The sequence below is a fragment of the Mustela lutreola genome, chromosome 15, assembly GCF_030435805.1.
Source record: "Mustela lutreola isolate mMusLut2 chromosome 15, mMusLut2.pri, whole genome shotgun sequence".
NCBI classification, from domain to species: Eukaryota; Metazoa; Chordata; class Mammalia; order Carnivora; family Mustelidae; genus Mustela; species Mustela lutreola.
In genome coordinates, this window is record NC_081304.1 from 17,235,606 (window position 1) to 17,260,929 (window position 25,324).

At 55.5% G+C, this 25,324-nt stretch overlaps 1 protein-coding gene across 2 annotated transcripts in view; it reads right to left on the minus strand.

The window, feature by feature from the left end:
• WNT3 (Wnt family member 3) overlaps positions 1 to 21,353 on the minus strand; it is a 47,561-nt gene extending 26,208 nt beyond the window's left edge. Inside the window, exon 1 of one of the 2 annotated variants that reach the window (XM_059149539.1) lies at positions 21,084 to 21,353. In XM_059149539.1, the coding sequence (XP_059005522.1) occupies positions 21,084 to 21,163 (80 nt within the window). In that variant the 5' untranslated portion in view covers positions 21,164 to 21,353. The remainder of the gene's footprint in view (positions 1 to 21,083) is intronic. The other variant, XM_059149540.1, reaches the window with a different exon arrangement.
• Positions 21,354 to 25,324: the final 3,971 nt, after the last annotated feature.

Sequence of the window (25,324 nt, forward strand, 5' to 3'; positions counted from 1 at the left end):
GAAGTCTATTTCAAGAGAAATCTCTTCCCCCTACAGCCTAACACTTGATCTTCCAAGCTTTCTGTCCCCCAGTCCTCTGGTTTTTCCGGCTCTCATTTCCCCTTCTTCCTGATTCTCAACTTGGTTTTCTTAGCTTTGCCGTTGTGTGAATGGTGTGAGGCAGCCAAATGTTCTTTGCTCAGGTGCAGGATACCAACAGACACTCTTGGGGTTCAAGGTCCCAAAGCCTTCTCCCAGCAGGGGTCCAGGCTTTCCTTGCTTCATGCCCACAGCCATATATATATATATATATATATATATATATATATATATATATGCACGGACTTTGAGTTCCACACTCATCACTCACTGGAAATGCTTTGTCTCCTCAAGTTCATGGGTAGAGGTCTCAATCGCCTTCTCTGGGTCTGTCCTCACTTCCTGCTGCGTCACCTCTGCTCACGACCTATGTCCTGTCCTGCCATCCCACAGCACCAGACCCATCCCCACAGAAGTGCCGGTGCCACAGGAAATTTCGGTATTCTCGGTCCAGTGCTCTAGTCATATCCGTGACAAAAGTAGAACTTTCTTCCAGCAAGAAACACACGTAAGGCAGAAAAAATAAAATCACACACATACACACACAAATAGCAAACACGTAAAGTAAAAAAAAGAAAGAAAGAAAGAAAGAGAAAAGAAATGTCTCTACGAATAGGATGTGTGTGTGTATAATGCGCCTTCAGCCTGAGGGGAAAATGTCAAAGCGTATTTGGTCCAGTCAAGCTTCCCACGGGGATCACCTCAGCCTGAGAAGACCTAAATCACCACAGACAGGAGGAGGAGCCCGAGAAGTGCCAGGAAACTGAGCTCATGGGGACACTTGGTTCGTGGGGACCACTCAAGGGAAACTGAACTGATGGGGACACTCAGAAATGCAGTAAAGGGAAATGCCTTATCCCGGTGTAAACCCAATGGTGGAAAGAGAACGCGGAGGGCGTTTGCTGGGGTAGAGAGTGCCTAATGAGGTCATGAAGAAAGAATTTGCTGAATTCTGTAAGTGAGGTAGTGAGGGAACCCACTCAGAGTGGAGGTTGTGCTGAATAACGACAGCTAACATTTATGGAACCCGGCTAGCGCCAGGAGCCACGGAAAACACGCCATGTAGAATATGTCTTTATATTTGCCGAAGAACCTTCTGAGGCTATAATGATCCCTCTTCGACAAGTGACAACATGGGATCAGAGAGGCTGACCACGCTTGTCTGGGGTTGTACCACAAGGAAACAGTGCCACCAAGATGCCTAATAAGGCAGTGGGGGAGACTTTTCTTGGGACAGAGTCTGTAGGGAGCTGAAAATGGGGGAGAAGGAAAATTCAAGGTGATCCTGCCACTCGGGCTCTCTCGGGATTTACAGGGGGCCCCTGTCCATTGATCTTTTCTCTTTTGAATGTTGGCATGGCCCTCCCATACTCGAGGTCTGTCTGTCTGTATCCTCACACTCAAAGCATCCCCCCGCTGTGAGAAGGAGACCTCTGTCTGGGGGCTGGAGGGATGTGTGTGTGAGACGGGATGTGTGAATTCGGGACCTCCCCCAGGAGGCATCCAACAGGCCTCAGGTAGATGACACATGTTCCAGCACCTTCCAGTTTGCAAAGCCTCTTCCCCCACACGGCATCTTGGTTAATTCTCTCAAGAGTCCCGAGAGAAACACACTGTCTCCACGTGACAAATAAGGAAGCTGAGCCCCAACAGGGGACCAGTAAGTGAAGGGGGGGGTGGTGACCAAAGTCTCTGCTATAACTATTCTGCTGCTCTTCTCTAGACCCCACTGTCTGGGGACAACCAGTTCATTTGAGCAGAATGCATTTATTCGGGACCCACTGTGTGCTCTGCACTCAGCTGGGCACGGGACACCATCATGGCCCCTAAACTGGAGGAGGGTAATACGATCTAGTGAGTAGGTCACATGCGCCAGAACAGAAGACGTGAACAGGAGACCAGCCAGCTTACAAATCGTTCTGGAGGAGATGGGGGCACCAAGTGAAGGAGAGGACATGGGGGGGTTATGGGGGGGACAGATAATCTACAGGACTTCAGAAGGCTGTGCTCTGAGGTGGATTTTTATGCCCTGAGAGAGAAGGAAGAGAAAAGGCGCTTCTGAGACATTGGTGTGACTCAAAACACCCAAAACCCAAGAAGCAAAGAGGGAAGAAGGCAGGACCTGAAGTCCCAGCTGATGAGTTTAGATCCTATAGACAGTGAAGTGGGGACCAGGGCTCTTCCCCATTAAAAGAAGCCTGTCAGAGCTGGAAGGAAGGTTGTGGGGGGAGGGGAGGGCATCTGGCACAAAATGACAACCCAGAGGCAAGAGGACCCAGTGTTCACAACCTTTGGCTCTGTAGCCGTAGTTTGGGAGTTCTGTTGGGATCTCTTGGGGCTGAGGAGCCAAAGGACTCAGCCAACCATGCTAAGGGGCTCTTCCACATCTTCACAGAATTCTGGTTCTCCTCTGTTCACAGAACACACTGTACCACCATAGAGAAGAGAAAAAATCCAAATTTAACACCTTACCCAATTCTCACACTAGTCAAGGTTTTGATAGACTTATCAGTCCAGAGATACCTGGGAATTCCCTCATCTTTCCAGACTGGAAAGTTCACAGGTCCACTTTCCTCAGTCTCTCTGTGAGCCTTGCCAGCTGCTCCCATTCATGGGCGCCTTTGCCTCAGGATATTTGATGGGAAATCTCATCTGTTTACCTCAGCTCCTGTCCCTCCAAGCCGCCATTTTGGGCCCCATGGCCTTTCCTCAGGTGCTGACAGAGTAACTGCTCCCCTGCCTGGAATGCAGCCCCCAACATTCTCTGCTCCAAGCCAAACAGTCTGTGGCATGTGCCTCTCAAACCTCCTACAGTCACGTCACCGGATGAGCCCTTCCCCTGAGACCCCCACACCTCACTTCTGCTGTATGACCAGACCAGCGACGGTGCTAGAATAAAGCCCTGGCTACTATGCCAACCCCATGACTCCTGGGGTCCTCCTCTTAAGTGGAGAAGAATGGAGCCAGCCTACAGGGTCTGAGAGGGCCAGCTGGCTCACGGGGAAAGGGATTCCAGCAAGTTCACCTCAGAAGTCCGGGATGGTTCCCTCAGCCTGTTACCTATTTTTTTTTTTTTTTTTTTTTTTTTTAGAGCAGGCTCCCCGCCTAGCAGAGAGCCCAATGTGGGGTTTGATTCCAGGACCCTGAGATCATGACCCGAGCCGAAGGCAGAGGTTTTAACCCACGGAGCCACCCAGGCACCCCGCCTGTTGCCCTCTTAGAACATCTGTCTTTCACCTGGATAAGCTGCCCAGATAAAAGCGACCACAGATGTTCCCCCTGCAAACATTTCCTGGGCACACACAGGACCTCGGGCCCAGAGCCATGGGTGACGATACCAAGCTAACTTCCAAGATCTCTCTGCCAGGTCTGGATTCTTGCTGATTCACAGGCAATTCTCCTCCTGTGCATTCTCAAAGTCCTTCCTCAAGAGTTTTGTGTTCCTGGGTCTACCACGAAGGCGATGGCAACCCCCAGGCCTCTCCAAGAACTCATTCCCACCCACTTAAGCTCTGTCTTACGTACACAGTGTGCTTAGAATCCCCCCGTGCAGTGCCATGATCTTTGGGGGAAGGACAGAGCATAAACAAGTTGGTCAGGTGCTCCGTGGGGTCACTGCAGAGGAGGGAAAGGAGCTGCCCAGTCTCTGGGTCCATTTGGGAGGACTCCACTTCCTGATTAGAAAACAGTCACTACCCCTTCCTTCAAGGAAACTGGAGGGAAGGAGTCGTTGAGACAATGTAGGAAAAGCTGTTGTGACCGTCCCTGGCACAAGGAACGGTGGTGGTCGCTGTGGTTACGAGTGCCAGCAGCGGCCAACCCATTCTCTGTGCCAGGCATGTCTCATGCGCTTCCCACATATTATCAACTCATTTAGTCCCCCAGCAAGCTTGTAAGGAAGGTACTGTGATCATCACCGCCACTTAGATAGGGAGAATGAAAGGCCATAGTGTTCTAGATCCCTCTGGAAAGAATCAGGAGAGATGCCATTCAGCAACCAGAGACTGTGTACCCACTTACGGGAATACGGAGAGGCGAGTGGGATGCGGTCCCTGCGAGACAGACGCCTAAGAAGAAAATCACTGGCACCTAATGTGGGACAGTGATTCATTCCATTGTGGAGAAGGTCTGACGTGCCCCTAGCGTACGATGGCCAGGCTGGTTTCAATTGCTCCCCAGGAGAGGGGATCTAGCTGGGTGACCAACCGAATGACTGATTCCTTACTCATTCATTCGTTCATGAAAGCATACATTCATTCAATTCAATCCCCTCTGGAACAGATACTCAGGGCTGAACTATTTCGCAAAAGATGATTTTTAAAGTCAGAGGACAGGGAGCCTGGCCGGCTCAGTCGGAAGAACATGGGACACTTCATCTTGGGGTTGGGAGTTCGAGCCCCACGTTGGGTGTAGAGATAACTAAAATAAATAAATAGAAAACTTAAAAATGAAATAAAATTAAAAATAAGAAGTCCAAGGAATCCCAGCCTGACTGCTGAGAATAAGATTCAAAGGACACACTGATCTGTGAAAGGAGCAGGAGAATCTTCTAGAACACATTTCCCAAATCGGTAATGGTGGTTACTGGGGGAGAAAAGGTATGCTAATGAGTACCATAACCACCAAGAGGCTGGAAGTAGCAGGGGGCACTTCTCCAACTTGATGACCCCCAGAATCCCTACTCAGCAGGGTTATTTGGGAGTGGCGGAAGAAATGCATCCATGCACAGACCAAGTCCCGCTCTGTGCGCAGGGGAGCTGGGAACAAGGTGGCAGGTAGGCTGGGAAGATGCCCAGGAAGGTGACAGCTTTGAGCTGGATTTTGAAAAGTCCTGGGAATCTTATGGTCAGGGGCAAGAGTGATGGGAAAGAGTTTTCCAGTCGGGGAAGGGATCCTAAGACCCCTTTATCTTTATAGTAAAGGCCTGAGGAAGTGGGGTGTTGTCCTATCGGGGTGGGGGAGAGAAGACCGGGCAAGGCCAAGCGTGTGAGGACAAGGATTCGAGCAGGACAGGGCTACCCCACCTGGTTTTTGAAGTGTGTTGAGGAGCTCATGGCTTTTCTTTCAGAAGGAAGGAACCCTAGCATTTGGATCAAAACTTAGGGGAAAGGGTCACCTTCGGGTCTTTCCTGAAGTGGCACCTGGGAGATGTTCCTGCTGTCACTCAGGCAGTCCCCTTGGGCTGGTGGGCGCTGCTGGGGTGGGACTCCCTGGCAGGAGTGGCATTGTTTCTGGAAGGTGGGCAGGGCTTTCATAGCCCAGGAGGGTGCTTTTGAGGAGCAGAAAGGAGGAGAGGTGGTGCAGATGCAGAGGTGAGGCAGAGAAGAGAAGGCTCCATCAGCCACTTTGCCCCCGTCACCAAATGCCAGTGATGCCCCCGGGCCTTAGGCAGAAAATATGAGGAGCATGAAGGACGAGAAGCCAAAGTCAGGGATTTCCACCAGACACACCAGGCATGGGCCATATGTCCTTCCAAATGCATGTCTTACGTGTTGACATGAACACCTGGGTCCCCACACCGCCTCCTCTTTGCCCATGAACCTTAAACGGGCCCCATCTCTGCCAGTGAAAAACACAGATCCCATTTTGCAGCTGCCAGAGCAACAAAGATGAAGTCCGTTGATTCCAAGCATCAGTGAAAACGTCAAGACAAGAGTAGAATGGGCACAGCCTAACTTCGAAAAGCTTGGTGTCATCTAGCAAAGGGGGACATTCGCACGTCCTGCTACAGAAAGCCCCATGAGCTCCTATGCCCCGTGTGCACCCCGAAACACTCATCCATTGGCAGGGTCTGGAGTCGGCAAGTGTGCATTCACACCATGGGCCATTACACAGCTGTGGAAATAGAAGAGCTCCAGTAACATCCAGCCACATAGTTTGAAATATAGAAATAGAAGGTAGATGGAGCAAAGACAGCATTCAGCACAACACCATTTTTACAATGGTTAAAGAATAAGCAGAAGGAAATATATATCGTCTAGGCCTTCTTTACTGGGAAAACTATTATTTTATTTAGATTACGTGACACAGAGAGAGAGACATTGAAAAGGCGAGCATCTAAGCCATTAACTGGGGCCCTATTAAACCCACACAGACTAGTCCTTGGAACCACACTAAAAACGGACAGCTTCCACGTTTGATTTATCCTTCCCTTCCCAGGAGCTGGAGGCTTTTGTGACTCTTTTGGCTGAACCGGACACCAGGTCAGGCCAGAGCCCACGTTGCGTTGGGTCCACTGAGTCACAGACTTCTACCACATGCCCATCACCCCCACTTTTTTCTTCAAACAGGTTAATTAGTTGGGATCAAACACCATAAAGCAGATGGTTTTCCCTGAGTGTGGCCTTTTCAGTTTTGGAAGGAATTCAGATCTTTTTGTTGTACAAATCCTGGCCTGAGATATTTGTACAAAGCCTTGCTACATTGGAATGACCTTCAGGACATCCTTGATTTATTCTGTATTCACCTTGAATTCAGTTTTTGTGTATTGTTTCATTTCATCCTCAAGGAACGCGTGGGTGGCTCAGTTGGTTAACGCGTGGATGGCTCAGTTGGTTAAGCTTCCGCTCAGGTCACGATAACCGGGGTCCCCCAGGACCTCCAGCCCCACTCTGGGCTCCCAACTCAGGGGAGCATCTCTTACTCCCTTCCCCCATGGCCCTCCTCCTGTGTGAACTCTCTCTCTCAAATAAATAAACAAAATCTCTAAAGAAAAAAAAAAAACTGTCCTGAGATCAGAATTTTTATCCCCATTTTACAGATGAATAAACTGAGATTCAGAGTTGTGTTTTTTGTTTTTTTTTTTTAAGAAACTACCCCAAGTCCCTAGCTCTTAAGAACCACATCTGAGAGTCACACCACAGCAGATTTGACCCCTCTTTCTGGAACACAAGGCTGCCTGTCAGCACAGAGACTTAGGAGCTCAGAGCAGGGCCCTCTGTGGCATCCCACAGTGAGGGAAAACACCATCCCAGAGAATGGGACCCAGCTGAGCCTGGATGGGAGGTTCCCTGGTTCATCAGCCAAACCATCCGTGCAATTACCAGCTGCGCTCCTGTGTTACTCGGGGCCATGGGTAAGGCTCACTGGAGAGATAAGGACATATAAGTGGAGTCTTGCTCTCCAAGGATTGACTCTCTAGTTGGGAAGGCTGGACAGACGCACAGGAAGCGCTAACGAAGGATCTGAGAAGATACGGGACAAGTGCCAGAAGCTCTTCCCGGGAGGACCTCACAGAGGCCACGAGCATACGTCCGCAGATAGAAGACAGAGCCTGCGACCGGCAGGTGACTCTCAGCAGTGTCCCTTCATCCCACCATCGTCTTAGAGGACCTTCTGTGTGCCCTCGCACTATGCTTGGTGATGTGGGTACAAAGCTGACCAGGGGGCTGGTCCTGCCCACAGGGGACTCCCGGTCTTGTCCCCGAAAGCGCTCCCACCGGAAGGGGCTGACCTGGAGCCAGTGCCCAGGGAAGGCTACACAGAGAAAATGCTCGAACTGGACCTTGAAGACCACACACAAGTTTGTACAGGTCATCCCAAGGGAGGGCAAAGGGAAGGCACAGAGGCCTGGAGACAGGAGGTAGTGGAAGAAGAACACAGACAATAAAACAGGATGAAGGACAGCCACACGTGTGGACACCACAGCGTCTTCGAAGTCACACACACATTATGTCCTTAACTCCTTAGAGGGGCCCTTGTCTTACAGAGCAAACGGAGCCTCGGAGAGTTTTTGGCCATCCAGGTACAACGGCAGAACCGTCTAGGCCCAGGATTGCTGTTCCCCAAGCCCACGCTCTTCCTCAAGCAGGGACAAGTAGGTCCTGGGGAGGAGGTGGGAGTGGGCCATGAGCTCCAGCGGGGAGCTGGGGCAGGGCCAGCCCACGGAGGGCACCCCGGGCCCTACCAGGGAGCAGGGAACAGCAGGGCCGCCCCACTGCGTGCTCTTCTGATGGGGCCGCTGAAAAACGAGGAATCCCGCCACACAGAAAGGAAGCCCTTGAGTCTGAGGGTGGGGAAGACAACGGTCCAGCTTAGCAGGCAAGGATGTGGAGGTGCGAGGTGACCCCGCCCCGGAAGGAGCTGGAAGTGAGGCCCGCGCGGAAGGCAGGTAACCTGCTAAGGGAGAAACGGAAGACGCAGCAAAGTTGGGGAAAGCAAGCCTTCTTCCAGATCCGGTGCCGGCCTAGCCTGGGGGGAGCCCTGTTTCCTGCCCAAGTGCCCCGGGGCCTGGCTGGGGTGTTCACGTGGCCTGGGTGAGAGGACAGACAGAGGCCTACCTCCCGCGGACCGATGCGTAAAGACATCAGGTTAAGAAACTATTAGACATGGTTTGTCTCATCCCACTCAGGGAGCCAGACACTTTGACCGGACCTACTTCCTTATACGTGTGCTTCGGTAATAAGCTAAAAAGTCATTCTCTCATCCTTGTTCACCACAGAGCGTTATGCTAGAAAGGTAATATCGAGGTGGGGGGGGGGATGCCTGCTGGCTCAGCAGAACAGCATACAACTCTTGATCTCAAGGTTGTGAGTTTGAGCTCCATGCTGGGTGTAGCGATTACTTAAATAAGTAAAAAATTAAAAAACAAAACAAAACAGTGACACGGGGAGAGCCAGCCTCCATCCAGCCTGCCGTCTGCCCATCCCTGTTTCTTCCCACACTGGACACCCCAACAGCATTGCCAGGCTCCTTCCATAGCCCCTGCAAAGGGCCTCCCCTCATTACCGCTTGGGCTCAGGGGCACCCACACCAGCAGAGTGGCCGCCCTGATGGGAGAAAACCCAGACAGAGGTCCGCACAGACAGAGCCCAGAGGCAGGCTCATGGCCATTTGGGCAAGACACTCCAGGGGCTTGAGGAACCAGAGCATAAGCTGGGGGTTGGGGGATGTGGGCTCTGGGTGGGTACGACCCCTGGAACCCCAGACCCCAGGCCCTGTGGGAAGTGGCACGCCCCAGTTCCTGGGTTTTCCTTGACCGAGTCAGGAAAGACTACAGTCAGACCTAAGGAGGAACTTCCCGACTGGAGGGTGTGCTCCGGTGACTGGTGTCACTGGAAGGCCTGACAGGCCTGGCTGTGGGCACTTTGTGCCATAGTGGCCACTCCTGGGCTGGTCAGTTGTGGGGCTCGGAGCAAGGGAGTGGCTCTCTCGGGGCCTCAGTTTCCACACCTGTAGAATGGGCATCACGGGAGTAGCTTCGTCCCAAGGTTGTTGGGGGGGCAGGAGTTAAAGTGCTGCTGTCTCCCCAGCACACACTGCACACGACGGAGTATTGGCCGGTTGTGACCTGTCTCCCCCACTCGCTTTCTGGTTCCTTAGGCTCCCGCAGCCTCGATTGTCTCAGAGACAAAACAGGGATGAAGGTGCTGGTCTCATGGGCTGCTTCCGCTATAAGGACATTGCCGACGTGCCAGACTCCCCCATTCCAGACAGCTCAGGTCGACTGCCGAATGTCCCTGCAGAAGCTTTAGTCAAGACGGAGGGCCACCCAGCCTGGGGTTAGGCGTTCTCTTTGCTAAAGTCAAGGGGCTGAGTGGGGTGATCCCCAGAGGTGCTGCTGCAGGGCAGAAACAGAGGAGGCGGGGATGTACTCAGAGCTGAGGACACCTTGCTGGCACATGGGTGGGGCCCGGCCAGCCTCCCTTGCTGGCTGCCCTTCTCTGTCCCTCCTTGGAGTTCTATTGATGGATGGGGGATTGGCGCCTTCCAGGCGAAGACAGTGCCCCCCCTTCCAGGGTGTTGCAAATGGGAAAGTCCTTGCTGGCCCTGAAGGACCCTGGTGCTTATCCCATCCCCACAGGACCTTGGGTCTGGCCTCCAGCTGCTCTCCCTTCCAGTGCTCACAATGGCTGCTGGGGACTGGGAGCCTCCCAGGGGCAGAGACAGGATAGGCGCTCTCTGGGCATGCTGCAGAATAGCAGCAAAGAGACCCAGCTGGCTTCCAGCTCAAGGGAAGGTGGGAGGAACCAGCTATGAAGGGAGCCAGGGAAAGAGTAAAGCATAGTCGTTGGCAGGAAACAGGAGAGCTTTCCAAGAGGAAGATTGTGTACCAACGTCAAGTTTCGAATGAAGCCGATCATGGACAAAAGAAAAAAGATGGTGGCTTACCCAAAGACAAGGCTTTAGTAGACTTGGGATGGAGGGGGAGCTGATGATAAAGAGAAACTGATCGGAATTCTTACAACCCAACTCCCTGATAGTGCAAGATTTATGTGTGCCTTGTGTGCCTGATAGAGCAAGAACTATGTGTGCCTTGTCTCTTTCCAGAAAGGATTTGACCACCAACATTTATTCCAAGGACAACAAATATTTAGCAAGTATCGACTCTGTACTTGCCACCGAGAACTAGCAGTAAGTAAGTCAGTGCCTGCTCTCAAGGAGCTTGTAATACAAAACACCTGGGATTAAATAATAACATGAAAATGAAAATCAGGATCAAGGCGAAGGAGAAGACAAAATATATTGAGTCAAGGTCAATAGAGGTGCCGGGATAGGACTTCAAGTTTGACTCTGGGTTTTCTAACAACCAGGACACAAAGGGAAACATACTTCATCTGAAGAGGAAAGATAATCGTCCTCTGGGAGGAATAAAGCTGAATATGGAATTGTAAAGAACTGGGAAAAAAAAAAAATCAGCTGTCTCAGATGCACTAACTCAAGAATTGGTGTGGGTGAGAAAGATCCTGTCTGGTTGCTTTCTGGTATGTGGACGGTAGAGATCAGGTATGAAGGAGCAGCAGGGACTCAATAGAAGGATAAAACTTAGAACTGGAAGTAATGCGAGAGGCCACTTAGCACACCTCCTTCCTGTTTCACGGGTGAGAACACACTGATTTGCCCAAGCACCCTGCACCTGTCCAAGGAGGCAACAAAATGGCCACGTGGTCTCCACTGCCAGGCTCCAACGAGCCCAGCGTGAGGACGCGTAGAAAGTTCACCAGGGACTTGCGAGTTGAAGGTCACATGTAATCTTGCCTCAGAGCCATCCTTTGGGGCATAAGGTAGCACGTGAATAAGTAAATTCTTGCCCCAAATAAGAAGTCAACTTTTGAGCCTGAGTGATGGTAGGAAGAAAAAGCTTTGGGCCCAACAGGATGGGGATTCCGAGTACCGGCTGTGTGCCCCGAGGCTTTGTCTGCAGGACTGAGGCTCCCAAGTATAGCGTGAGCTGGTGAGCAGGTAGAATACAGACGGGAAAGGTTTGCAAACGGAGCTGGGGTGGAAAATCCAATCCCAGGGGAACCAAGACTCTAGGCACAGGGCTCAGACAGCAGCCTGCTCAGGCTTGGGCTCGCATCCTCCTGAGAGCCCTCCACGGTTCAGGGCTGTCAGCCTTGTGGTCTGAGCCCAGCAGACCCGAGCCAAGCAGGGCAGGCTGACTGCTGGGCCAGGGAACCAGGTCCCCCTCCTTTCAAAGTCAGCAGAAGCAATGTGCTGGGAGCCTTAGGTTACGCTGGGGGGTGGGCAGGGAGGTTGTATCCATTCTGCCCATTCCGTCTGCCCTCGACCCCACAGCAATGCACACATGCAACTGGCACTCTTAGAAACATCTTTTGTCCCTGTGCCTTTACAAAGCGTGTTACATACAGCACAGAGGTGTGTGTTTGTTTACTGGCCCCTGCTCTATGCTGGGCACTGGGGTGGGGTGGGGTGGGGTGGGAGGGAGCGGTGCAGAGAGGAGTTACAAGGAACTAAAACTCTGGTTCTCCCTTGGGGGGCATCTATAGTCTAGGAGGAAAAGAAGACTCCCGAAGTCTGTGGCAGAAAGCAGTGGGAACGTATGGCATGTCTGCCCGAGGGGGAGAGGAAGTGAGGCATGAGTTTGGAAATCAAGGTGGGCTTCCCAGAGGAAGAGAGTTTGGATCTGGGTTCAAGGCAAAGTGGAATTTCAACAGTTGAGTGTGGGGAAGGTGGTGAGGTCTTCCATGAACAGGCACAGAGGAACTGGGAGGTCCTTGGGGGTTTAAGAAAGTACTACTAAACAGGTGGGTAAAGGCCAAATCCTAGGGAGCATCAGTGCCAGTCAAGACGTGGGGAGTCACGGGAGGTTTCAGAGCAGGGGAGAGGCCCTCAGAAATCCCAGTGAGGAAGATAAGTGGGGAGGAGCTGGACAGGAGGCAGGAAGCTTGGCTGGGCACTGCCACCATCCGTATTTGCATTCCCAGTGTCCCTGCAAGGAGAGACTGGTTTTTCTCGCTGTCCGGCTGGCTCTGGCCGATAAATGGGACCCTGTGCCCAGGGGCGGGTTACACACAAGGGCCCTCCCAGCAGACTGGGTGCTTGGTCCTGGTGCTCCCATTCTCCTTACTGCCCCCAACACATGTGAGTGTGCATGCGCGCGTACACACACACACACACACACACACACACAGAGTCCTCCCTGGTTTTCCAGCCTAGCTTGAGTGAATGGTCTGCCAGTTTGCAAGTCCTTGTACAGGCAATGACCGCAGGCCTCAGAAAAGCTCCTTCCATCTCTAGACCCTCACTCCAACTCACCTCACCCCACAACGCCACGCTTGTGTGTCCCTCCTTAGAAATCCTGCTCTGTGCCTGGATGAGCGCTGGTCACGCCCCTGGTCTCTACATTAGTTCGGGAGGGCTCCCAGGCCGCATGTTGTGTGCCGAGGACATGCGCATGTCCTGTGGCCACTTGGTCTCAGCCTCTGCCCCTCCCTTGGGTGCTCCCCATGGAGCCGCATGACGCCCCAACATCCCATTCCTTCCTCCTCTGCTGAAAATACCAACTCCTTCAGCCAGGGGCCCAGCGGGTCCTGCGGGGTCCATGTTCAGCACTGTCTGACCAGGGGCCAGCTCTCATTCGTCTTTTCTGGTAGGACCAGCAATGACGCCAACTTCTCTGGAAAGAGCGCGACACTTCTCAACGGGCCTTATCAGGACGACTGCTTCCGAAGCTCCAGACAGCCCTGCGTTGCGGGTGGGCAGGGCCTAGGACGGCCTTATAACCACCATCCCTGGTGCAGATGACAAAACCGAGGCCTGGGAAGTGGGGAGACTCATCTCTGACCGCACAGCTGTTTGAGGACAAAGATTTGTGCTCAGCACTTCCCACCCTGCCCCAAGGGCAGCTCTCCGTGACCTGCCCTCCTCTACCAGACAGCCGGTCCAAATCCCTGGGTGACCAGAATCCGGGATTGAAATCTCGGAGATGGAAGTCCAGGGCCAGCTGCTTGCCCGACTCCCCTTTTCTTGCGGTCCAGAACAGTGAAGGGACTTGTCTCAAGTCACACCCCAACTAGGGGCAGAGCCAGGACTCGGGACCCCTAACTCACCGGCCAGAAACCTCCCGACACCCCACACTGCCCCCTCTCGTCTCCCAGCACACCTCTGCGTCTCCATCCTTCCCGTGGATGTATGGGTGTGCCTGACATTTCTGGAATTCACTCCACACACATAATGAGGCCATTTTGAGAAGGCCCGCCTCGGGGGGAACCAGAGAGCTGTCTAGTGCCCCCAACCTGACCCCTGCCAACCCCTCCCGGCTGTGCACGCCAAGCTGCAGCTAAATACACTCTGTTGGCCGAGGCTGCCCTCCCCCTCTACGCCCCCCCCCCCACCTTTCTAGCCTCCAGAACTAGTGGCGGGGTTTTGGGTTTCAAAGCCGTGATGAGACTACATGGGAACCGAGCAGCAGACGGGAGATGTCAGGGTGTCCCATGGGGCAGTGTTCCCATTGGGGATCCAGATGTCTTCACAGCGAGTAACCGAACCGAGCGGGGGTTGCTTATCAACGGTGCCGAAGGGACTTTGTAGCTTTAGCAGGTGAACTGTGGGACACTCGGAGACAGTTTAATGTGAGGCTAGGAAAGTTCCTCTCCCTCCGATACAAGCCTACCCCTGTCCCTGGAGAACCCTCTGGATCTAAGACAGCCCTTGTGCCCACAGGACACAGGTTGTCTGGCACTGAAGAACCAGGTTTCAACCTCCCAGCCCAGTACCTGGTCCCTAGTCCCTAGCCCGCCCGTGGTCCACCGAGGAACCGAACATAAAAGGAACATACTTGAAGGAAGGACCCCGAAGCAGCAGTAGGATAGGGCACTGGAGGGAAAGTGTGGAGTTGGCACCTTCAGGAAGATTCTAGAAACCCTTTTCCCACAGGTGGGTTATTGATTCACCTGCCCAGAAGCAGGGAAGAAAGGAACGGATCCTCTTTCCCAGACCGGCCTGTGCCCGCGCTCCCTCTGTACGCCAGACTCCCCTGAGTCCTTTCAGGAGATGGAACTCTGACCTCTTCCCTTTTTCTCCACCTCCTCCAGCCCCAGAAGCTCTTCCTGCTCCCCTGGCCTAGTCTCTCATTGAGAAGAGGGAATTCCTTCTTTGGCAGCAGGAGAAAGAGGGACCCTGCTTGGAGCGTGGGCAGCCATGGGGACAGGCCTGGAGGGGGAGAGGGGTAAAAGTCGATCCCTCCTGCCGCACCACTCATACCTCCCCCTCCAAGAATGTAATTAACCAGCAGGCCTCTGCCAGGAGCCAAGCTTTCTGCCTTCCGTCTATAAATCACCTTCTGAATCATCTCTCGGCTCCTGGAGGAGCAACTTCTGTGCTCGGGCTGGTCCCGGCGGCCCCGGGGCCACTCCCCCTCTGCGTCTGCTTCTCTACCCCTCCCAGGCCCGGCCCCAGGAGGCTCCAGGTCCCAGCTGGAAATGGCAGTGGCCACAAGAGCCCCGCAAACTGTGGAGTGGGAGGAAGGTAAGGGGAGGCTCCGGTACCTTAGTCCCCACCCTTCCTGGGCAAGCAAAGAGCTGAGGGTAGGTTCTCCTGGCCTAACTCCATTAAGTTAAGAATAAAGCTACAGGGGCACCTACGTGGCTCAGGGGGTTAAGCCTCTGCCTTTGGCCTGGGTCATGATCTCAGGGTCCTGGGATCGAGCCCTGCATCGGGCTCTCTGCTCAGCAGGGAACCTGCTTCCCACCCCCAACCCGCCTGCCTCTCTGCCTGCTTGTGATCTCTGTCAAATAAATAAATAAAATCTTAAAATAAAATAAAATAAAGCTACAGTCAGGGCACCTGGCTGGCTCGGTAGGAAGAATATGCGTTGGACTCTTGATCTCAGGGTTGTGAGTTCAAGCCCTGTGTTGGGTATAGCAAGTACTAAATAAATAAATAAATGAATGAAAAAAAGAAAAAGAAAGCTACAGGCTCATGGTCCCCAGTGCCAAAGATAATGGGGCAAGCTGAATTCTGAAGATAAGAAAGCAGAGCCAGGTGAGGCCAATCCAGGAGGGCTTCTTGGAAGAGGCAAGTTTGGATCAAGGACTTAAAGGGGTCAAAATAGCTTGCAAAAGGGAGGTGTGAGTGACTAATATTCACCTAGTACTTTCTGTAAGCCAGGCATTGTTCTAAGAGCTTTATATGCGTTCGCTCATTGAACCTTCTCTACAACCCTATGAGGCAGAAGCAATCACTATCCTCATTTTAGAAACGTGGAAACTGAGGCTCAGAGAGGTTAACTTGCCCTAGGCCACCCAGGTAGAACGTGAAAGAGCCAGATGTGAGTGTGAGCCCGGCTGCTGGATTTGGGGGCAGTGTGGTAACGGGTGCAGCCAGCTCTGGGACTGAGCGCGGGTTGGGCTGCAGAAATCAGGAGCTAGGCTGCCGGAGGCAGGCTCTGAATGGCTGAATGGGTTGGGTTGGTGGGTGGGGGGAGAGTTGGGCATGGGGAAGGCAGTGGGGAGAGGGACACTGGGGCCTCCCCTTCACAGCACTGTATATCAGTCCCTGTCATAGCTCTGGGGAACTCCAAGACGCAGAAGGGATCCCTCAGGGGAGTCAAGGAAAGGGAGACCCAGAGGAAGGCAGGGACTTGAAGCAGAGAGAAGAAAAGAAATTCATCCTAGGTCGCCCAGCAGTGAACCCCGATCTCAGACCCATCTCCCCACTCTGCTCTAACCACTTCCTGGCACTCATGAGAACATAATGTACACATGGAACATCCTTGACCCTAACCTTGGAGGGACAGAGGTAGAGAACTTCTTTCCCTCCCTGTGGGCTTTAGAAGGATTCTAAGCCTCCCAGCAGGGTGGGTAGAAAAGTCTAGAAGACCAGGTCCTCCTCCACTCCTGGGCTCACCACATTCTCAGGCCAGGAAGGTCTTCCTTTTTCCCCTCTCCCGGTGGAAGAGTCTGTTAGCTCCATCCTCCTCTGAGAAAACTCACCTCTCCTGCCCTGACCTATTCCAAGTCTAGAGAAAACCCTAAGTTCAGAGCTCCCTTCCCCTATCTCGTGTCCAGACCACCTTCTCAGGGGCCCACACGGTCTTCTTAATCCTTCATCTGTCCAAGTACCACTCAGGTCTTTTTAACATTCCATCCTGTAGAGAGGCGGATTAGAGACGCTGGCTTGGCTGAGTCTACTCTTTGGAGATTTCCATCTAGGGCCCCGCCAACCTTGTGTGCCTCAGTTTCTCCACCTTCATAAGTTACTGAGCATGCACCGAGAGGCCAGAGTGTGGTGACTGGCTGGGTTTGTCACTGGGAAAGCTGCAGAGAGGGAGCATGTCCACCAAAGAACTTGGCACCACAGTCCAGCTCCTGACTCTTCGACCCATCCCCACCTCTAAAAGGTCTTCTCACCAGGCAGCTGTCGCAGACCCGGGACCCTCAAGATCCCTGGGATGGGGGTGACTCTCAGACTCCACCAGCCCAGACTCCACCCATCGCTCACCTCTTGGCCCCAGAGCTGTTGAAAAAATGCTCTGAGAGATTCTGGGAGAACTTTCCCTGACTGCTGCCTGGTCCTCTCTGCCTTTTCCCCTATGCTAAAGCAGGTTCTTCCAAGAACATAATTCACCTCCAGGATCCTGGTATTATTATAACATTTGACCTGTTTTTGTTTTTGTTTTAAACCAAATGTGGTCCCATCTTAAGAATACAAAAAGATGCCCCACCAATTTTCCTCCCCTTGGACAGCAAGCCCCGCCCACAGTGGGGGTGGGGTGAGCAGGAGGGTTGTTAACTTACTTCCAAGAGACCTGGATTAATTTCTACCACCACCCCCCCAGATCCCCCCAGGGAAAGGCCTGCCCTGGAAGGGAGACCACCCGGTTCAAGCCTGGCCATCCAATCTGCCCATCTGTCTGTCTGTCTGTCTGTGGGATCAACAGCCTCCAGCCAGCTCAGCTCCTCGCCAGCCCCAGCCCCAGCCCCAGCCAGCTGTAATTCCTGCCTGTTACAAGTGTTAACACCTGGCCTGGGGCCTTCCTCCCCCGCAGTCTCCAGGTGCCTCCTTGGGCCCAGCCCACTGACCCCCACGGGGTTTGACTGAACATGTTCACAAGCCTCTGAAAGGCGGGTGGAGGTGGGAGCGGGTGGGGGAAGCAGCACGACATCTGACAGATAGGGAAACTGAGGCAGGGCTTGGGACAGCCGTCGGAGTGGAGGAATGGGTCTCAGGATGGTGGAAAGAGAACTCAGGTGTCTTATTTCCCAGCTCACTGCCCTTGACTTCTGCAGAACACCTTCACCCAAGCTGCGGGGCAGGACGGGCTGGTGAAGCTGGAGCAGGAGAGGAAACAGCGCCCCAGGCGGGTGGGTCACTCAGAGGCAGGGTGGGCTCCCAACCCCCAGCAGAGGCCCCTTCCATCAGGGCCTCTGTCTCTGGAATGTAGCAGGCCCTAGGATGGGCCCTAATAAGGGAGTTCATTTTTCCCCCAAGAAGGAGAAGAAAGACAAGTTCCTCCAGCAGGCACTAACTGGGACTGACAAGAAGAATTACAGAAATCAGTGCTGCTGTCACCGCTTCCTGTCCCTGCTCTACCCCTACCTGGCTGGGAAGGCCTGGAGCACATCTCTTCCTTCCACGAGCCTCTGTCTGACATCCTGATGGCTCTGCTTTCTGGTATGCCTTCTCTTGGGGCTGGGGCGCGAGCAGCACAGGCCCCTGGGGGTTCCAGGGGCCTTTCTTGAGGGGTGGCAGGGATAGACATCCCAGCTAAACCGTTTCTCCTGTAAACCCCTCCTGGGGAATGTATGAGCTGGGTGGGCTTAAGAGGGCAGCCTCTGCTGGGCTCAGACGCTGAAAGATCTGGAATCTGACGGACTGCCCTGGAGGCAGAGCGAGAACAGGAATCTGAGGCCTGTCCACTCTGCCTTCCCTGTCCCAGGCCCGGTCCCAGCTCTAAGAAGGTGACTTCCCCTCCATGCCAGTTCCAAGCCCAAAGACAAACAGCCAAAGAGGGGAGGGCTGTGACCACCGTCCTCAGACAGACAGGATAAGCTCATGCCAAGAAGGGCTCTGTACCCTGCATAGACACTGCCCAGTCCAGGATCCTTGGTCAGCGGGGCCCCTCACAGCTTCTTGGTTAGACCTTTGTCTCCTGCTGGACTGCCCCTCCAGGACCACAGCTGCCCACCAAGCACCCAAGCTCAGGAGGTCACTCACACCCGTAACTCATGGGTCTGCAAACATATCCATGAGGCCAGGGCCCTGCCAGCCACGGGGACTTGAGGACAGGGTCCCAGGCAGACCCAGACACAGCCTCCCACTCCTCCTTCCAAGCACAATCAGGTCATGGCCAGGAGCACTGATACCCATGCACAAAGACAGCTGTGGGGCTTTCCCCTGACACTGTCGTGAAGGCATGCGCGCACATGCACGTACACACGCGTACGCACACACACACACACAGCGCTCACATGCCCAGTCATGAACACAGTCATGCCTAGTGTCACAAGCAGACACAAGGGCTGACCTTTATGTGGGCATAGACACTTCTAGGCTTCCTCTCTCTCTCTCTCTCACTCACACACACCCACACATTCTAGAATCAGCATAGAGGTGCAGCACACTCTTTCACGGCCACGGATCCCCCTCTCACTTGAGTTCACATCCATGGTGGCCCAGGTGTGGGCATGGACTCCTCCACACAGAGACACACTCGTATTTGGTTGACACCTCTTATGATCATAGCCCTAGAATACACACACACACACACACACACACACACACACACACACATCCCTCTCCTCTGCTCAGACAAAGCAGCATCCTGGCCTCCCCCTGCACCCCCCCCCAACACCAGCCCCCAAACAAGCCATGTGTCCAGCATTATGTTAGGGAAGATGTTCTGGCTTTCCAGGTTTTTCCAACATCTTGCTATCTAGGTGTTCCCCAACACACGACTGCACACCAGACTGCCCCCTCCCCACAACCCTTCCTCACAGGCACTGCCCCAGGAAGTGCCCTCCTCCAGTAAATAGGGTAGGGGAACCGGCCTCATCCTCACCCCTACTCCTGCCTCACCCCTGCAGCCCCTGGGGCTCCAAGCCTTCTCTCCCATACCCTCCCCCCACCAGTCCCCATGAAGGCAAAGAACAGCATGGCCTTGGCCCAGGGATGCAAAGAGGGTCAGAAAGGGTTGCAAAGGCGGGATGGGTTTAGGCAGCAGTCTTCCCCCAACAGGCAGAGCCCCCGACCTGGAATCCCTGGCTGCCCCCGCCACCCCTCAGACTTCTTTATGTACAGGAGGCCCCAGGCCAGCCCAAAGCCGCGGGAAGGAACGGCTGGACAGAAGAAAGACTTTCCCTCGGGTGTGTGTCCTGGGAGCAACTCTCAGAACCCTCTACACACAGACCCTTGGTCATGCCCTGCTCCTGCCCCCATCCTGGGCCCCCCACCCCAGCAATTGGAGGCAGACTCAGGGTGTGGCCCCGGAATCATGCTGGTTCTGCTCCCCCTAGCTGGGGCTGGAGAGGGGGTGGCAGGTCGGAGAGAGGGGGATGCGCAGGGGGGCACCGCACCCTGGTGGCCTTCCCCTCTGACTTAAACCTCAGGGGCCACAGGCCCTCTTCTTACTCACGGATCCCAAATTCTTCCTCTTCACCTCCCACCCTCCCCCCCCCCCACCCCCGGGCCGAGGCTCTCCGTCCAGGAGGGTAAGATTCTTTAATTAAAGTTTTCCGGAATGCAGGGGGCTGGAGACTGAGGACAGGCGGGGTATAATTTAGAGAACTGGTTTCAGTGTCTCTTTCCCCTCTGGCCTCTGGGACCTGCTGGGGGGCGGTGGGGCTGCTTGGAAAACAAGGGGACTCCCTGGAACTGGGGCTCCCAAAGGGCTGTTTATTCCTCGGTCAGTCTCCCCCTCCATAGACGCACCCCCCCAAAACACCGCGCCTGATTTCCCAGCCTTATTTACTAAAAATGTCTTTTGTATCCGCATTTCTCGGGGATAGAATTCTGCTTTGCCTCTCTCCCTTTCTCCTCGGTCCTCGGTTTTCCAAAAGGAACGAATTTGACATGGAGAATTGGGTTTTTGGTCAAAGAACAAACCCACCCCCTCCCAGACAACTATATTTTCAAAGAGCCCCCCCCCCCTTTTGCCAGGATGGACAAACAAGAAATGAATAAAATCCGAATTCAATGGCATCTCGGATCAGCAAATACCATATTCACTTCTGAGGCTCAAGATTAATCTGGAGCAGAGTGGGGAGAATCTGATGAAATCCACCCCCCCCCCGGCCTGCTCCCCTGCCCCAGGGTTCCCTGAAGCCATCGGGGTCTGAAATATGAAGGCAAAAGGGGGTTATTGTGGGGGAAATTTCTTGATGGAGGCGCCGGCGGAGATGGGGGTGGCAATGAAGGAACAGGATGATTTTGCCCATGAAGACCCCAAAATGGAGAAGAGGAGTGGCTGGGCCCCAGGGACAACGCTGGATTTCCAGAAACCCAACTGCAAGCAAATGGAGGGTCTTCGGGGGGCCCCCAGATGAGGACGGGTGGAGGGTGAGGATTTAGGAATCAGAGACCATCGGAGCCGGGAAAAGTCCTCCAGCCTCTGCAGCGAGTAGCAGGGAAAATGGTGATTATCAGAAAAGCCAGGAGTTGGATTCTGAAGGCGACACCAGCAGAAAATCCAGGAGGGGTGGGCGAGTGGGGGGCTGGAGGGAGGCAAGGAGAAAGGAGCCGCAGCCCACCCCGACCGGCGCCCCCCACCTCCCCGGGACTCGGCGGAGAAATCGGGCCGCGGGCAGACAAGAGGCGAGTCTTACCACCAAATTGGGTAGCCGGCGAGGACCCTGGTGCCACAGAGCAGGAGGCCGAGGAGCAGCCCGAGCAGGTGGGGCTCCATTAGAAGCGGCGCCGAGGAGGAAGTTTGCCCGCGACCATGAAGAGGGGGAGCGACGCCCCCAATAGTTGGAACAAAGTCCACTTGAGATTGGAAATGACTTTCGGGCTTGTCAGAAGCGCACCTCCACCCGCAGCCGCCCCCCTCCCGAGCCCAGCGCGGAGCAGCCGGGTTTGAGGATGTCAGCGAGCAGCCAATCAGCGCCCGCGGCCTAAGGTAAGAGATGAGTCTGTAGTTCAGCCTGTCAATCACGCGCCCCTCCCGCCCGGCCCACGAGTCGGGCTCGGGGAAGGGCATCGCCCAGCAAACTTGGGCAAAGCCGCGCCCCGGACACAGTGGGAACTTGGGGTTGTGGGGGGCAGCACTTTGGACCCTCTGATGGCCCGGGACCGCCGCGGCGCCCCACCCCCCGCCGCCCCCCGCCAGCCAGGTTGAAGAAGCTGGGGCTTTGACGGGGGCGTTCACGTGGTGCCGGGTTGGCGTGGGCATTGATGGGTGGCTCCTTTTCTCTCGGGGGACCGTGACCCCTTTGGACTTGGGCACGTGAGAAATCGAGAGTAGAAAGCACACGGATGTTTCCAGAAGCCTCGCTCGGGCAAGACAGGATCCGAGGGTCTCGGAAAGGGTTGGGAAATACAACCCCTCCCAGCCTTCAGCCTTCGGGGCCGGCGAGCCTGCCGGCCACCCGACCCCGGCCGCGGGAGGTCGCTTCCCGGGTGTCCGAGAGGCGCGCGGAAGGGTCCGCGGAGGCTCGAAGGTCTGGCTGCGGGCGGCGCCGGGGGACGGAGCTGAGTGTCATTTGAGTCTTTTGTCAGGGATCAGATCGGTATCGGGACCTCCTGCTGCCTTTGCATTTCCTGCAACTGACACCAGCGGCCAGTTGCATTTCCTGCTCGCGGAGCCAGGTCACTTTCTCCTCCTCGAGGGGTTCAGGCCCGGCCTCCAGCTCGGTCAGAAGCAGCGCCCGCAGTCCCATTTGGATCTCAGGGATGAACCGTTTGGGGCCAGTGAAACGCAGTAGCCCCAGCAGGGAGCAGCTGGGGGTCCTCCGAAGACATTTCTGCCTGCCGGGGGAACCCTCCCCCCAAGTCTCTGCCTGATCTTCCACCTGGGGTTCGGTGATAACCGGTCCTTTGCCTGTTTGGAAGTCAAATGTATCCAACGCCCCCAGCCCCCACCATAGAAAAAAAGTCCCATAACAGGCCCCTGGGGTCTTTCTGTCCTCTCCCTCTCCAGCGTCCAAGAATTAGGTCTCAGTCCTGAGTGGTGCTGAGAGAGAGGCCACTCTTGGGGGACTTGCCCTCTGTCACCTGGGCGACCTGCTTCCCAAGCCCCTCTCTAGGGCCACCCACAGCCCCAGAGGCATTCGGGACCTTGGAGCAGCCCTGGGCCTGGGGTGAAGAAAGCAAGGCCAGTGATGGGGGACAAGGGCCACTGCTCAGGGGATGGGGGCAGAAGGGGCAGCAAAGGAGCTGCCCCCAAGACCCTCAGAGGCCTGGAGTGGTGGGCTATCTCTCCACCAGGTGGGGGGCACCGCCCAAGGAAGTCCAGGCCAGAGGCCAGACATTCCGGGCCTTTGATCTGCGCCACCGGTGCCCACAGCTCGAACCTGCTGCCCCTGCCCATCCTGAGAGCCCTCTCCCCACAGGGCTGCTGCGGGCGCGGGGAGCTCGGGGAACTGGCCCTGGGGCACCAAGGGTCGGGAGCGCCGCCTGGGCTTGTCATGGCTCCTGCCGCGTTCCTAGCCGGGTGCTCGGCTGGAGGGGTAGGGTGGGGTGGGGTGGGGGGGAGAGATGAAAGAGAGGAGGGAAGGGGGGAACAGGGAGAAACAGAGTGAAGAAAGGAGAAAGAGAGAGAGAAACTGAGAGAGAGCGATACTGAGAGAAGAGGGCGGGTGATTAGCAGGGGGAGCTGGAGGAGAGAGAAGGGGCAGGGGGAAGGAGGGAGGCTGAGAGGGGCAGGATGACCAAGATGGAAAATAAGCCCCAACCTGCCCCAGAACCTCCGGCTAGTGGGACGGAGGCTAGAGAGAGAGATGGGGATCCTTTAGAGATGCCCCTGTGATGGGCTAATTCTGGGGTGCCTTGTTTCTGATTGACCTGGAAAGAGGGTCATGGTGGGTTTGCCATAATCACTGACTGTGAGCCCTGGGTCCCAGTTCTAGGAGTAGAAAGCCCTCCATACACCCCACATGGCCTGCTAGGTCTTACTCCCTTTCTGTCCTGCCCAGCAAGGACTCTCCTGTAGTTTTCTGATCAGAGGAGCCTGCCGGATCTCACCTTCTGCCTGGCAGTTTCAGAGGCTCCGGAGCCCATACCTGTCATTCCGAGATCCGAGCAGGGCTCCCTTCCCTTGCCACCAAGAGATGGTGGATTCAGCCTGGCCGGGAGGCAGGAGCTGGGCTAGATGGCCTCTTGGGGTCATTTCTGGGCCCTCAGGGACCATAAGTACCATGCCTGGGCGGCAAAAGATGGGGGGGGGGGCTGTGGGTGGGCTGAGGGTTGGCGGAGACATACCCAGCCAGGAGCCCTGGGCAGCCCAGGCAAGACTGGTCATTCTCTGAAGGGCCACTCGTATCCAATGCCTCCTCCAGGCAGCCTGGGAGCACCCAAGTCTCAGGTCAGGAGCTTGAAGCAGGGAAGGGAAGAGAAGCCGGGGAAACGGGTGGGAGGAGAGAATCATGAACTTTTGCTGGAGGCACAGCCTGGGGAAGTTAGGGAGGAGGGAGGCCCAGCAGGGAGGTGTGAGAACCCACTCGTGGCCTGCACGGGGACCGGGAGAATGGAAGCTGGCGTGGGGATTTCCCCCCACTTGAAAGCTCCCCAGAGGAGGGGATTCCTGAGCCCTTGCCCCTCCCCTGCCAGGTGTCCTTCCTTCAACACAGGCTTAATTTCCTTCCTCCCACCGGCCCAGTGCTGCCAGTAGAACACAGAAATGGTCCCTACCCGGGAGGGGGAGGCCGCCCCCGCGCCACGTGTCGCCAGCGGAAACTCTCTCTAACAGGCACCCCGAAACTCAAGGGTGGATTGCAGTCGATGGGAGAAAGGGTTAAATTCGCTCCAAGACCAGCCCGGGTGGCTGAGGTGGCTCCCCCCTGCCCTCCTCCCTGAATGGGGGGGTGGCCTCTAGAAAGAGGGCTAAGAAGGCGGGAGGGCCCGAGGAGGGGGGTGCCCGGGGAGTTGAGGACTGGCACGTGAGCTGCCCTCGGTGTCGTGTGTGTGAATATCAGGGAGCTCGGCGCTGCCGGGTGACTGCCCGGTCTCACCCCACCCCCGCCTCTCTCGTGGCCCCGAGGTTGCTTTTGATGTGCGCCCCCCGCCCAACAGGCCGTCGGCAACTGTGTATTCAGCGCCGCTGGCCGGGTCCCCTGCGGAGCGCCGCTGAGACAAAGACGACGGCCGCCAGGCCCCCGCCCGCCCGCAGGGGGCTACCCGTCTGTCGCCGGGAGGGAGGAGGAAATCTCTGATGGAGCGCAGGGTTATTCATTTTTGCTTGGAACGTGCCCGAAAGCTTGCTCGGGGGGCCTAGGAACCTGACGCCCAGACCGGCCCGGGGAGAGTGAAGAGGGAGGGGAATGCTGCAGGTACCCCGGCCCAGGGGGCCTAAGAGAACGGGGGAGGGGGAGGTGGGGGCGGGGAGCGGCACAATGGGGCGCGTGGAGGCTCCACGGTCTCTCACCGGAGACAGGGGCTTTTAACTTTCTCCTGAGAGCTATAGGAACCTCAGAACGGTTTGAGCGAGCTCATTGGAAGCCACCAGAAGGCTGGACAACCAGAGAGGACAGCCCAGAAGTACACAGGCCGTAGCGTGGGCGGTGGGCACAGGTATTCACCAAGATTTCTTTAAACTGTAGAGGTGGCGTCCTGGAAACGCCAGAAGCCTGCACCTAGGTGAGCACCTAGCCTAGGTGAGCCACGAATGTCCACGCGACCACAGAAAGGCGCATGGAGCCTGCCATCCCTTCCGTCGTCCGGCCCTGGCGCGCCCCCTGGCGGCGGTGCTGATAACGGGGCTGGAAGTCGGCGGATGAGGAAGGGCCCCGCCACCCGGTCCCGCCCCGCACCCGCTCCCGGCGGGGCCGGGGAGCCCGAGACTTTGTTGGTGAGCAGCCCGGATCTTTGGGGATCCAGGTTAAGTAGGCGTCCTCGTGAGCGAATGCCCTTA